Raw genomic sequence first — 15,047 nt, 5'->3', positions numbered from 1 at the left:
ATATTTACAATACAATGCAATAGCTTCCTTATTTTAAACAATAATTAGGAAACTATGGAACCATTTAGTTTACAAAAGAAAAATGAAAAATTGTGTTTCGTTCCCGCAAGAACTGCTTCATACTCACAAGCTACATTTGTAAGAAAAATATGACAAAGATTCAGTAATATTTCATTCAACCCCAAAACAAAGTTTTACCCTATCTTAGGTAAACAACAATTTATAATTCATATTCAATGCTTTGTTACAAGGAAATATGCAGATAATATTCTGTGACAGTCACCCAATTATTTTGAGAAAAAAAAAAACACAGACAAACAACCCAAACAAATGTGACTAAGATAGGATACAACTCTAAAAAAATTAAAAAGATTATAATAAATAATCTCAAAAAATGTTTATACTTTGTAATCGACAAAAAACCAGCTTTCATTTAAATCTACAGAATTTGAACTAAACTCTCCCCCTACAACCCTGTTGCTACAAACTAAATGAAAACAATAAATATTTTCTCAAAACATAATTCTCATTATCTATTAACTTAAAGGTAGGAACGTTGTTTGGCTTTTTGTCGACAAAATGCTGGTTATTTGGGTCAAATTATCAAGAAAGATACAAAAAAAGTCACAGGTGAATGTTTCAGTGGCTGTTTGTTGAAAAAACAACAGCAAACTGTTAAAACGTTGAATCCATCCACTCAAAGCATAGTGGCGTACCAATCGCATCGTCTTGGAGGGGCAGCATTCAAACAGGACAAAGGAAATTATCAAAGCACAGCACCACAGCAATTAGCCTTTTTGAGGTATGGCGGACGCAATAGGAGTGTACTGTTTGGTTTGGGTGGTTACACACAAATTCACCCAAACCTTATAGCGTCGTAGCATTGTGTTCGCCATATCTCAAAAAGGCTTATTGATGTAGGTGCCGTGGGTTGATTTGAGGCTTGTTACAATATTTCATTTTGGGGGTCAATTCCAAACAATGATCCTACCTATAACGTCTGTGATTTTCAACACATTAAAGTTTGTTTAAAGGAACATTACAGAATTGGTTTTGCTAGCCAAAAAGTGGCTGGCAGTGTAAGCACTTCGTGTAATCCACCATATACATATACTGACAAACCTGTAGAAGTTTGAGATCGATCGGCCATCTGGGTCAGGAGAGAATAGTGAAAAAAAAAAAGATTTTTGTTTCTTACTAATTCTGTAACGTTCCTTTAAGTCTTTGTGAAAGTCTTGAACTGAGGACTCAGTTCCTTAATTGAACTTGTTCCTTTGGTAAATTTTGGTCAACAAAAATTTTCATGGAGATGCTTAAAGGCAGTGGACACTATTGGTAATTGTCAAAGAACAGTCTTCTCACTTGTTGTATCTCAACATATGCATAAAATAACAAACCTGTGAAAATTTTAGCTCAATCGGTCATCGAACTTCCGAGATAATAATGAAAGAAAAAACACCCTTGTCACACGAAAGTTGTGTGCGTTTAGATAGTTGATTTCGAGACCTCAAGTTCTAAACTTGAGGTCTTGAAATCAAATTTGTGGAAAATTACTTCTCTCTCGAAAACTATGGCACTTCAGAGGGAGCCATTTCTCACAATGTTTTATACAATCAACCTCTCCCCATTACTGGTCACAAAGAAAGGTTTTATGCTAATAATTATTTTGAGTGATTACCGATAGTGTCCACTGCTTTTAAGCAGAACAAAATATGCAAAATTTATTAACAAGTTTCACCTACAAAAAATAATAATAGCTGGGAACCAGTATTCAAACAATATGAATGACATGCTATTTTGACTGTTAGTCTTTTACGTTTCTAATGCAATTTTGTGTGCTTTAAAAGCAGCTATATGAAGTTGCTTTATCAGCATGACAAAAACTGACCATTTTATTTAAAGTGCTTTTAAGATTATAAGTTCATTCAAAGAGTACAATACGTATTACATTACTGCTACACAAATTGTCAAAAAATCTGAAAATAGAAATTGCTGTAAATATTGAGAGTATAAAAAGACATAGACACTTTGTGCGAAATAACACCACGATAGCTCACGAGAGAAACCATTTACTTTTAATAGCGCCATGGTTCATCTGCGCCTGATTTCATTGAGGCAAACAAAGGATAAACATTGCTTAAAGGATTGGGGTACTTTTTGTGTAAACACAAAACACAATGTCCAAAGATTTACATTAAACTTACACTGTTAGAAGATAATGATATTAGTAGTTTTTGAGAAATGAGAGCGACAATGTTACGGAAATTATATCGTGACTAATTGTTATACTCATTTCTCAAAAACTACATCACCTCAGTAAGTAATATTTTAAGGGAAGCTTTCTACCATCATTATCCTCAAACTGTGGAAGTTTGATGTAAATCTGTGGACACTGTGTTTTGTGTCGTGCCAAAAGTACCCAGCCCCTTTAAGCCATGTCTAAATGAAGTGGCTGCGGCTTCAGCATCATATAAACAAGCATTAAAAGCATAGAATGACCATAGAAACATCCGTTAACAATAAGCCATAGCCATAACCACCAATTTAAACCCAGCCTGAGAAGATACAAGGATACTAGCTAAATGTTTCACTCAATCTTAAGGTTTTATGACTGGTCCCCTGTAAGTTTATGACTTTCTGCTTAACTCTTTCAGTGCCACGCTCAAACATGTACGATCTGTTTGATGTTTTTTTAATCAGCCATATAAATTGTACATGTACAGTCTTTCCTGTGACTCAAAAAGTGTCATAAATTGTACAAGTGTGGAAGTGTCGTGGCCGAGCGGTTAAGATCACCGAATTCAAACTCTGGTGTTTCTGATCAGCAGAGTGTGGGTTCGAATCCCCAGCCGTGACACTTGTGTTCTTAAGCAAGACACTTCACCATTGCTTCGTCCTTCGGATGGGACGTAAAGCCGGTGGTCCCATGTGTTGTGTAATGCATGTAAAAGAACCCAGTGCACTTATCGAAAAGAGAAGGGGTTCGCCCCGATGTTCCTGGCTGTGGCTGCTGTATGCGCCGTAGCACCTTTTAAACCCTTATAAGGTGCTAAATAATTGGGTCTCAAAATTCATCACTTCAATAACATATTTTTCTGAAAGTTTGTATATACTCAGCGCCTTGAATACCTTGTTTGGTAGATACGTGCGCTACTATATAAGACTTTGATATTATTATTATTATTACTACAAACGACCCATAGTTATCACGAGAGGGCATTATCGCTAAACAAATACTACTAACTTTGGGATGTACCTTGGCAAATCAAATCAGCAAGATACATTTTGTTTTGTGAGAAAGACTTGTTGAAATTTGGGTGACACATATTTTTGGAAAAACCTAAAAAAAAACTGGGCATTTTTGGCTCAAAATTCAAACAAAAAGCGTGCACTGAAAGAGTTAATATGATGAAACATCACAGTTGCGATAACAAAAACAAATACTGTTTCTTAGATTAAAGACACTGGACACTATTGGTAATTGTCAAAAACCAGTCTTCTCACTTGGTGTATATCAACATATGCATAAAATAACAAACCTGTGAAAATTTGAGCTCAACTGGTCATCGAAGTTATCATAATGAATGAAAAAACACTCTTGTCACACGAAGTTGTGTGCTTTCAGATGCTTGATTTCGAGACCTCAAATTCTAAATCTGAGGTCTTGAAATCAAATTCTTGGAAAACTACTTCTTTCTAAAAAAAATTACCTCATTCTCAAACTATTTGTTACTTTAGAGGGAGCTGTTTCTCACATTGTTTTATACTGTCAACCTCTCCCCATTACTCATAACCGAGTGAGGTTTTATGCTAATATTGACTTTGAGTAACTACCAATAGTGTCCACTGCCTTTAAGAAAACGGGTCAGACTACTTTGCCTTCGGTTTGGGTTCAAGGGGAGGATTCAAGATTGTAGTAGAGGTCAAAGGTCACAACTTATTTGTGTGTAAAGCGAGGAATCTCAGTTTTCAAAATCAGAATCTGAATCAAGTTAAAAATTATCCGGGCCCAATTTCATAGAGCTGCTAAGCACAAAAATTTGCAGAGCATGAAATATTTGCATTGATGAAAATAGGATTTCCCAACCAAATTTGTATTTGATTGTCAAGATATAGGCAAACAACAGCTGAATACCAGTCAAAAGCAAATGCAACAAATGGAAATTTGGTTGGTAATCCTGTTTTAATCAAGGAAGAAATTTCTACGAAATTGGGCCCAGATGCATTCCTCCGTTTCTCAAATTACATACAGTTCATTGCAATGTTTAGTACCCTTGTATTTAGTTTAGAAAACATAGATATATACTATAGGAAAAGCACAGTGTGGATTATATATTTATACATATTTTTTACACGATACACAAAATGCAGTTTCGTACAGAGGAAAAAACCCTGTACACATGTATGTTTAAAGTCGACTGCCCAAACTGAGTTTCTCTGTCGTTTTCAGTTTCATGTAAAACTATACTTACATTCTTGTATTATACTTTTATTTATTTTTTACGTCTAAGTGCTTAGTGTGCATTAATGCAGCATTTATTGCAAATTAATTAATTCACAATAAAATCTTAAGTAAACTTTACACAATTTTCTTAATTGTCTTAATTGAAACAGGCAAAATAAACAAATACTATTTACAGATCAACTTGAAGTGCGATTATCTGGGTAAAATAATAACTTTGTTTCACTAATACTTCTTACTTATTCTTTTAAGGACTCTGTGAAGAAAATAGTAAACGAAACGACAAGAGTTTTCTTGTATCAACAGTGACCACAGACCTGAGGCCAGGGATTTTAGTATTGGGCCAGTAAACTAATGACCAGACAAGTCCAGCAGTCTTGTTTTTTAATTGTAGAGTAGTATCTGGGGTGTCGTGGCCGATTGGATAAGAGCACCGAACTCAAGCTCTGGTGTTTCTGTTCAGTAGAGTGTGGGTCCGAATCCCGATCGTGACACTTGTGTCCCTGACCAAGACACTTAACCAGTTAACTAAAATTGCTTCTCTCCACCCAGGGATAAATGGGTACCTATGAGGGAAGAGATGGTTCTTGTGATTGGTTTAGCGGAGTAGCGCATAAATTATAGTGAGCACAGGCTGTATACTCCCCAGGGAGCTGAGATGGTTTAAGGAATGAGTTAAGGCCCAGTGACCAGGGGTAATTATGTCGGAAGCGCTTTGAGACACCCCTCGGGCGTAAAAATCGCTATATAAAAACAGGTTATTATTATTATTATTAGTTTTTTTCAATTGTGATCTGTATTGAAGCTTACACAACCATGGTACACAAAAATGACATAATTGTTCTCTTAGTGTTTGTTCAAACAAAGACAAGTTTTCATTTGATTTGATTGATTAGATTAGATTGATTGGTGTGGTTGTGATGAAGCCAAGGACTATCAGAAAAGCCATTTTCATCACTATACCAGCCAAGAACCCAATGGAGAGAAGCAAGGAAGGAAGTTTCACTTTAAAGCCATTGGACCCTTTCGGTAAACAGTGTTGTCCGAGGCCCACACTTTGTGTACCACAACTTCTACATCAAATAACAAACCTGTGAAAATTTAGGCTCAATCGGTCGTCGGAGTCGGGAGAAAACAACGGAAAAACCCACCCTTGTTTCCGCGCGTTTTGCTGTGTCATGACATGTGTTTAAAATAAATCCGTAATTCTCGTTAACGAGAATTTATATTGTTTTGCTGTTTTCTCAAAAAGTAAAGCATTTCATGGACTAATATTTCAGGAGAAGTCTTTCACCATTGCCTTCTGTAAACCCTGTAAGTTATGTGTAAATCTGTGAACTTTTATTTTTTTTTCTGAACCGAAAGGGTCCAATGGCTTTAAGGTGGGAGGAAAACTCCAGAGAAATATTCCAGGGAAAACCCACACAGTCAAATAAGAACTGAAACCCGATCCATGTAGTGCCCTCGGAGTGATTCAAACCGGGGTCCTAGAGGTACTAGAAGGGGAGGAAAGATAATAATAATAATAATAATGACCTCTTCTATAGCGCCAGTATCCACAAAAAAGTGCTCATGGTGCTTGCTCCAATAAAAACGTTCCCCCTTGGTTTTTCTCCAGCAGTGCAAAGATCCAGCAGTGCAAAGATACCACAACGCGAACCAGACTACCAGTTTATAAGTAAAATATTGCAGACTTTTTCTTCTTCTCATTTTGGTTCTCGTCCTTACCTTAAAAAAAAAAAATTCTGGCCCAATACTAAAACATTCTGAGCTACAAGCCATTTGGTCTTCTTCACAAATCCATTTTAGGATTCAAATTGGTTTTTTTTGTTTTTTCCATTTACAATGGAAGCGCAGCACAAAGTCAGAACCTAACTATGACCTATACTTTGACCTCTGACCTCAAGGTCAGGATCACAGACTTTATCTACCACCCATAGAGGCCAGCCTCCAGGTTGACTGCATAGTACTGTAATGTACTAAGACTGAATTGATCTTTTTTTAAACATTCTAACAAACACACATTTGTTAGGGTCTTGTATATTGTGGAGAGACAAAAAAAAAACACTTTTGTAAAATACCAAAGAAATAGTACACAGGAGAACGCTGAGCTCAATTGTCATCATCATCTCCTGTGCACGCCCTCTATGTCAGCTGTGGACATAGAGTATCAATATAGAAATAGAACACAGAGAATGCAGAAATAGAACACAGAGAACTCCATGAGGGACATAGAGTATCAAAAGTCTTATCTCCAGCAATTCGGTTTAAAATATAAAAGGCTGTTTTTTTTGTCTCGATTTGAAAAATTCAAGCAACATGTACAAAAAACGAAATCGTTTGCGCAAATCTAGGCTTTTTTTTTAACTGAGTAGAACTTGCTTTATAATGACCCTTTGCATATGACGTCACAAGCCCACACAACAGCGCCCTCATCGAGGTCAATGAAGAGCTATTATTGGCTAAGAGTCAGGAGTCCTGTGCGCAGCGCGTCCACGTTTCTATTGTTTGACAGCAACGATGGCGGTCAATGCAGGGGGTCTATTGGTTTTTGCCTGTATTATGCTGAGCTAAGATTTACATGGAGCTGGTCGGAGCTGAGAAACCTTGAAGAATCTTCCGGGCCATCTTGAGGTCATTTTGAGAGATGTCAAGAGCTTTAGCGATATCCTCTTTCCTAAACCCTTCTAGGACCAGCGTTCCGATCATCCCTTCCAGGCTGTTGGGATCGGGGCAGCTGACCTTCATTGGCTGGAGCATTCCATTTGTTGGTGGGGAGGGTGCTTGTCGTTGGCTGAAAGAATGCGGGTCGGCTGCCGGAGGGCGGGGCTGGGTCGGAAGGGGTGGAGCATGACTAGATTGCTGTGGAAAGAATAGGGTCAAGATTAATATCTTAATATGGGTAGGCATTGCATGGCAATACACTGCAGAGGCAGAATCATTCAAGCACCTGGGCTGGATTTCACAAAGAGTTAAAGGCAGTGGACACTATTGGTAATTGTCAAAGACTAGCCACCACAGTTGTTGTATTTCAACATATGCACAAAATAACCAACCTGTGAAAATTTGAGCTCAATCGGTCATCGAACTTGCGAGATAATAATGAAAGAAAAAAACACCCTTGTCATACGAAGTTGTGTGCGTTTACATGGTTGATTTCGAAACCTCAAGTTCTAAATCTGAAGTCTCGAAATCAAATTCGCGGAAAATTACTTCTTTCACGAAAACTATTGCACTTCAGAGGGAGCTGTCTCTCGCAATGTTTTATACTATCAACCTCTCCCCATTACTTGTAATTAAAAAAGGTTTTAGGCTAATAATTATTTTGGGTAATTACCAATAGTGTCCACTGCCTTTAAGACTAGTCTTATCTTGAGTTAGGACGAGTTACTCACCCTATAACTTTCTAGGACTAGCATAAGTTTTTAATATCTAAGACTAGCCTTAAGACTAGTCTTATCTTGAGTTAGGACGAGTTACTCATCCTATAACTTTCTAGCACTAGCCTTAAGTTTTTAATATCCTAGGACTAGTCCCAAGTTAAAGGAACACACTGCCTTGGATCAGTCGAGTTGGTCTTTGAAAAGCGTTTGTAACCGTTTTTTTTATAAAATGCATATGGGTAGAAAGATAATGTGAAAGTAGAATACAATGACCTACACAAACATGCCTCGAAATTGCACGGTTTTCCTTTTACCTCGTAGACTAACACGGTCGGCCATTTATGGGAGTCAAATTTTTGACCGTGTTAGTTCGCACAGTAAAAGGAAAACCACGCAATTTTGAGGCAAACTTGTGCGGATCATTGTATTATACTTTTAAAACATCTCTCTAAACCATATGCATTTTATAACAAACGGTTACAAACGCTTTTTATAGACCAACTCGTCCGATCCAAGGCAACGTGTTCCTTTAAGGCTAGTCCTAACTCTTTGTGAAATTGACCTCAGGTTGGTCAAGATCTATAGGAAATCTTGAATTGAGCAAATGGCTTCACCAAGAAAGGTTGACAGACTCTGGAACCTAGCTAGGAAGCGTGGACATTGGAGATCAACGCGACGGACCCCAGCTGTCTATGCAAAGTAAGTGAGTGATTGCATAGTGAGATAAATCTATCAATGTAGATTTGGTTTGCGGTAACACTATGTGTATATATCGTCTTTGTCGTGTAGAATTTGATCTTCGCTTGTGTTGCTTTTTGTACTATTTATTACTGCGACCGCAGAATACATTTCAGAATTAAGAGGACTACTTAGTTCTGAAACAAACTGTCCTGCTTATAACAAGTACATGTACACCTTTGGAGATAGGAAACCAGCAGGGACTACTACTTTCACTATTCAAGATAACATGCATGATATTCAAGATAACAGGCATGATATTCAAGATAACAGGCATGATATTCAAGATAACATGCATGATATTCAAGATAACAGGCATGATATTCAAGATAACAGGCATGATATTCAAGATAACAGGCATGATATTCAAGATAACAGGCATGATATTCAAGATAACAGGCATGATATTCAAGATAACAGGCATGATATTCAAGATAACAGGCATGATATTCAAGATAACAAGCATGATATGCAAGATAACAGGCATGATATTCAAGATAACATGCATGATATTTAAGATAACATGCATGATATTCAAGATAACAGGCATGATATTCAAGATAACAGGCATGATATTCAAGATAACAGGCATGATATTCAAGATAACAGGCATGATATTCAAGATAACAGGCATGATATTCAAGATAACAGGCATGATATTCACGATAACAGGCATGATATTCAAGATAACAGGCATGATATTCAAGATAACAGGCATGATATTCAAGATAACAGGCATGATATTCAAGATAACAGGCATGATATTCAAGATAACAGGCATGATATTCACGATAACAGGCATGATATTCAAGATAACAGGCATGATATTCAAGATAACAGGCATGATATTCAAGATAACAGGCATGATATTCAAGATAACAGGCATGATATTCAAGATAACAGGCATGATATTCAAGATAACAGGCATGATATTCAAGATAACAGGCATGATATTCGGCACATGGAAAAAAGTGGAAAGATTTGATTGAGTACAAGGGCTGACGTTCAGTATAGGCTTGATTAAGGGAATCAATGTGTGATGAAGAGGTTTTCAACTAGTGGTTTAATACCGGGACGAAGTCGAGGTAAATTATCAAGAACCAGGCCTCGGCGGGTTTAAACCACTAGTTGAAAACCGATTCAACACACTTTGATTCCCATTCATAAATACCTTTTCGATCAAAAAATATCAACACTTATGATCAAAAAGTAAAATAAATGCAAAAATTTTAATTATTCAATGATTCCCTTCAACACAACACCCCTCCAGCTATGAAATGTTAAGTCCCAGTCAAGGCCCTCGGGTAAACAACTCCTTATAAGGGAATGCTGTGCGCTTCGCGCGTATCGGGTGATGTGGCACAACTATTTCAACCGTTGCTCTCGACCAATAGGAATGAAGAAACTGTCTTAAAAGCACAGGTACAAGTTCGCGTGCGATGCCTATGTTTCAACACTTTTTACTGGCCATAAACAAAGGTTTATACACATCCACGTGACGCGCTCTCCACCAACATTGACCAATATGAATAGCGAAACTGTCCAAGGTATTTATGAATGTACTTTTAAGGCTACTTAAATAAACAAAAATCCAGATGGCTCAAGAGTTAAAATCAGATTAACGTAGGAAGAGTATCATGTCCGAGATCTATATTCAAGATTATTAATCAATTACTGTTTTCTTTTCTGTGTTAAATGTTAATGTATTTTTCATTGTTTAACTTCCTTGTTTTCTTTCTTTCTCATATTCTGTAGGGTTGGTGGAGACCTATGTTAGGTTTAGAAAGAGGTGTATATGTCAAAGAACAATAACAAATCAAGCTTTTTATTTCGCTCCCTTTTTCTTTTTTTCTTTCTTTCTCATATTCTGTGGGGTTGGATAGGGTTGGGAAAGAGAAGTGTTCAGTTTAATAATAGGTATACTATGTATAAGACGAAATACCAAATAAAGCCTAATTGTTTAAACTTACTTGTGATCTAGAACCGACGGGTGGTAAAGGAGGAATGTCATAGTCTTCTGGTGTTTCTCGGACTGTAAGAGAAAAGCATTGACAGTTAAGTTTGGATTTGGATATATATTCTAAACACTCTTTAGTGCCAAACGAGAAGAGATGAAGACAATGAAGAAATTTAAGTTGTACGTAGATGTAGGAGGAAAACCAGAGAGTATACTCCAGGGAAAACCCAAGCAGTTGGTGGGGATCGACTGACAATGAATAAATTTGAGTTTTAGATGTACATATGAGGGAAACCACATAGAGTATATCCCAGGGAAAACCCAAGCAGTTGGTGGGGATCGACTGACAATGAAGAAATTTGAGTTTAAGATGTACATATGAGGAAAACCACAGAGAGTATATCCCAGGGAAAACCCAAGCAGTTGGTGGGGATCGACTGACAATGAAGAAATTTGAGTTTTAGATGTACATATGAGGAAAACCACAGAGAATATACTCCAGGGGAAAACCCAAGCAGTTGGTGGGGATCGATTGACAATGAAGAAATTTGAGTTTAAGATGTACATATGAGGAAAACCACAGAGAGTATATCCCAGGGAAAACCAAAGCAGTCAGGCAGGGAAAACCCAATCCACATACATGTAGTGCCCCTAATGGGATTCAAACCAGGGTCCCAGAGGTGGAAGGCGAGGCAAGACACCACTACACCGACCTCGTTACTTTTCTAAAATTATTTACTTTATTGTTAGCATGAAAGTTCATCTGTGTCAGTAGTTAGATACAATTTGGTTTAACTCTTGATCACTGAAAATAATTTCATACCTGAAATTTTCGACCGACACTTAGGTCTTCATCAGCAGGATTGACTTGGTTATTATTATTATTTGTCAGCTGACTATTATGGGATTTACTTGGAGCTACTTACCTGGTGTTCTTGGTTGTTGAGTTGCTGATTGGACTTGGGAGTTAGTGGGCATGTGTAGGCGTAAAGGAGGAATATCGTATTCATCAGATGGTGAAGCTCTCTCGCCTAAACACACAATAGTTCAAATCAAACTTCAGTTAAAGGCACTGGACACTATTGGTGATTACTCACAATAGCTGTTAGCATTAAAACTTACTTGGTAACGTGCAACAAAGAGCTGTTGATAGCATAAAGCATTGTGATAAACAGCTCCCTCTGAAGTAACAGAGTCTTTGAGAAAGAAGTAATTTTCCACTAAAATATTTGAATTTGATTTCGAGACCTCAGAATTAGATTTTGAGGTCCCGAAATCAAGCATCTGAAAGCACACAACTTAGTGTGACAAGGGTGTTTTTTTTCCCAGTATTATCGCGCAACTTTGACGACCAATTGAGTTAAAATTTTCACAGGTTTGTTATTTTGTGCATAATGTTGAGATACACCAAGTGATAAGACTGGTCTTTGTCAATTACCAAAGGTGTCAAGTGTCTTTAAAGAAACATCCACAACCAGTAGATTTTCACATCAATTGAAATTATGAAATTTGATATACCCAGAAAGGCAACTTTGTCAATCCACACAATGAAAAAACAAAATACTGAAACACACTCAAAAGTTGGTGCTGTGTTTGAAAGTTATGTAGCAGGTACAATCATAGGTAAATCTCTTTTAGGAGTGTTCGCTCTTTGCTTCTACCCGTAAGTTTACTTCTTGTAGTTACTTCTTATCAAAAAGCTTGCATTTTACAAATCTGAAATTATAAAACTGCTTAAAATTTCTTTTTCATGGTATTCAATACATGTAAATGGATTACAAAAAATGTAATAAAAAATTAATAAATATATCAAACATTTCAAACTGATCTTCTGTTAAAAGTTTGACTAAAATAAATTTCATCTTCTTCATTTCTTGAAACATTTCTACAACTAGACATTGGGTCAATGCAGATCCAATAGACTTTGTCTTGGCTAAAAAAACACACGTTGTCATAATGTAAATGTGGTTGATGCCCGGTTCATACTCCAAGTGAAATGTAAAAGCTAAGCAAACCTTCTCACAGCACAGTCAGAAAACATGAAAAAAACTTTCTCTCCATATCGTCATTTACGTAAAGTGAAAACTGGGCTTAAAGGGGCACCATCGCCACGATCGAAACAGGCCTGTGGATGTTCATGAAATTATGAACTCCACCAAGTGACTGCACGCGAGCGCCCTCAGTCCGTATCTACAGAGGATGCGCACAAGTTGGTGAGAGTTCATAATTCCATGTACAGCCGCAGGCCTGCTTTGCTCATGATGATAGTGCCCGGCCATTTAACACATACAGACTAGTTATCATCATCTTAAGTTCATCAATTAAACTGACGGGTCTGTATCCTCCTATATACTGTATAAAAAAACAATGGGGGCCTAAAATATCAACAAGCTGCTATCTTGTTGCTTGGCCTGTTTGCAGTCAAAGTATGGTCGTGTCCGAACTGGCGACTTCGGCTACAGCTACGGCTAGATCGCACACGTACAGTGCATGCCTATTCTTCAACACTGCCATGACTGCAGTCGCGCTGATCTAGCCGTAGCTGTGGCCGAAGTCACCATTTCGAACTCGGCTTAATAGATTGTCAGGCCAAGTCCACCTTGATGCCTTTGGCAGTGGCTACAACCGTTATTCTCCAATGCTGTAGTTGTATCCAAGAGCCATAGCCACAGCCAAAGTCACTTAATTCAGATGTGGCATATCACTGGTCAGTCAGCAGGAAATGTGTATCAAATGACAGAGCAAAAGCCACAGCTGTAACCTAAGCCTTGGTTTGGGATAGGCCAACGATACTTAATTAAGAAAACACGATGACGTCACCAGCATTGGGTTTCAAAACCCAAGCTACTCCACGCTTAACAGCCTCTGAACTTTCCGCTCATCTGCTGCTAAATACACTAGCTGCAAGACATGCAAGACCACAACCCAAGTCTTGTGCAAAGTACCTGACCTCTCACCCCTGACCTCATGACCCCACCAGGTTGCAAAGTGATATACCATAGAATCACAGAGGGAGGAAACTGAAAGCTGGAATTTCTAAATGCAGACCACTTCCATAAAGCAGCCCAGCAGAAACAAATTGCCTAATATCAACTGCTTTAGAGTTTGCATAGGCTACTCACCGAACCTGCTTAGAGAAAGTATGTACTTTGACTGGAAGTCTGTCTGATAGTGCTAAGCGAAATTTATTTTTCTCAACTAAATTTCTGCTTAGCTGCTCTGTGAAAGTTGCCAGATGTGTGTATGATGGTGAGGTTTAGTAAAAACAGAGTCATTGTCAGCAGTCTTTTCAGTATCTCCATTGTGAGAAGAGGGTTTAGATTAGGGTAGTATACCCCAACTGGGGTAGGTTAGTGTTGGTGATTCAAATACAAAAGACATCAGTTACCCAATTGGGGGAATATATATATCCTAATTGGATGGAAAGGGTGCCAGTTGGGCAGAAGTGTATATACCCCAATAGAGGTAGTTTGGGTGATGACAATGACCCTGAGTGAGTTAGTAAATCTGCAACCACGTCACCTCAAACAAGCATCTACATGAACTGATGAATGGCTTTGGTCTGGTGCCTTCAATCAAAAATCCATTCACTATCAGCATATGATATTGACAGGGCACCAGACAGACTGAGGCTCTGTCTGAATTGCCGGCTACAGCTTTGGCTACAGCTGGATCACCATTAGCAACAGCCAAAGCCAGAGCCATTAATGCAAACATGGACTTCCGATGAAGCTAAATAAAACCTTTCCCACTACAACCTCAACATCTAAGGGCAAAAGTCCATGTGTCTGTTGTGTGTTAGGCATAACGAACGATACCTAAAAGATAAATTGTACACGGCATTTGCTGAGCACTGTACATGTAGGGTCACTGGTGCTTTTTTTTTATGGTTTCATAAAATTGCTTTTGTATTTAGAGCTCCTTGTTAATGGAGTTTATTGATTAAGAGCGATCTCCAAAAAAGTGTGTTGGAAACATTCAACTTCAAAGAATAACCCTGTTTTGTTGGTTTTGATTTAGTTTTTTTCAAATTTACACTTCTTGTTCATGTAACGCCCTTTTAGTCATTACGAGTACTATACGTGTATACACACAGTGGTAACAGACTCATGGATGTTTGACTGAAAAAGGACTTCAGGGATGGGATGGGGAACACTATAAAGACAGGGGGTTCTAAATACTTACTGTGAAAACGAAAGCCAGGGCCCAATTTCAAAAAGCTGCTTAAGACGGCAGCTGCTAAGCACAGATGATACATGTGACAAGGTATTTTAGCTGGTTACCAATATTATGGTGAGCAAAATTGTTATGTACTTAAACAACTCTTTGAAATTGGCCCAGTTGAAATTAACAGGGACACATGGACTGGGTCAAAGTTCACACAGGTGTCAGGGAGCGTCTCAAAAGTCTGAACAGTACGAGTCTTTTAAATGAATCGGATAAGTGTTCCAGCACGTACTCATGGACCCTTCCGTTGTAACCGCCCGAGCGTTTTTTTTTGTGGAAC

The 15,047-nt window shown here is 37.9% G+C and overlaps 1 protein-coding gene across 3 annotated transcripts in view; it reads right to left on the bottom strand.

Moving 5' to 3' along the window:
- Positions 1-5,818: 5,818 nt before the first annotated feature.
- Positions 5,819-15,047, bottom strand: part of LOC117301445 (E3 ubiquitin-protein ligase CBL-B-like) — a 31,393-nt gene continuing 22,164 nt past the window's right edge. For all 3 annotated transcript variants that reach the window (XM_033785434.1, XM_033785436.1, XM_033785435.1), the window contains 3 exons: positions 11,467-11,571; positions 10,554-10,615; positions 5,819-7,324 (listed from right to left, as the gene is read on the bottom strand). In XM_033785434.1, coding sequence (XP_033641325.1) covers positions 7,040-7,324; positions 10,554-10,615; positions 11,467-11,571 — 452 coding nt within the window. In that variant the 3' untranslated portion in view covers positions 5,819-7,039. The remainder of the gene's footprint in view (positions 7,325-10,553; positions 10,616-11,466; positions 11,572-15,047) is intronic.

Source organism: Asterias rubens, chromosome 17 (genome assembly GCF_902459465.1).
Source record: "Asterias rubens chromosome 17, eAstRub1.3, whole genome shotgun sequence".
Lineage (NCBI taxonomy): Eukaryota > Metazoa > Echinodermata > Asteroidea > Forcipulatida > Asteriidae > Asterias > Asterias rubens.
The sequence above is the reverse complement of the archived record's forward strand: the minus strand, read 5'-3'. Positions and strand labels throughout refer to the sequence as shown.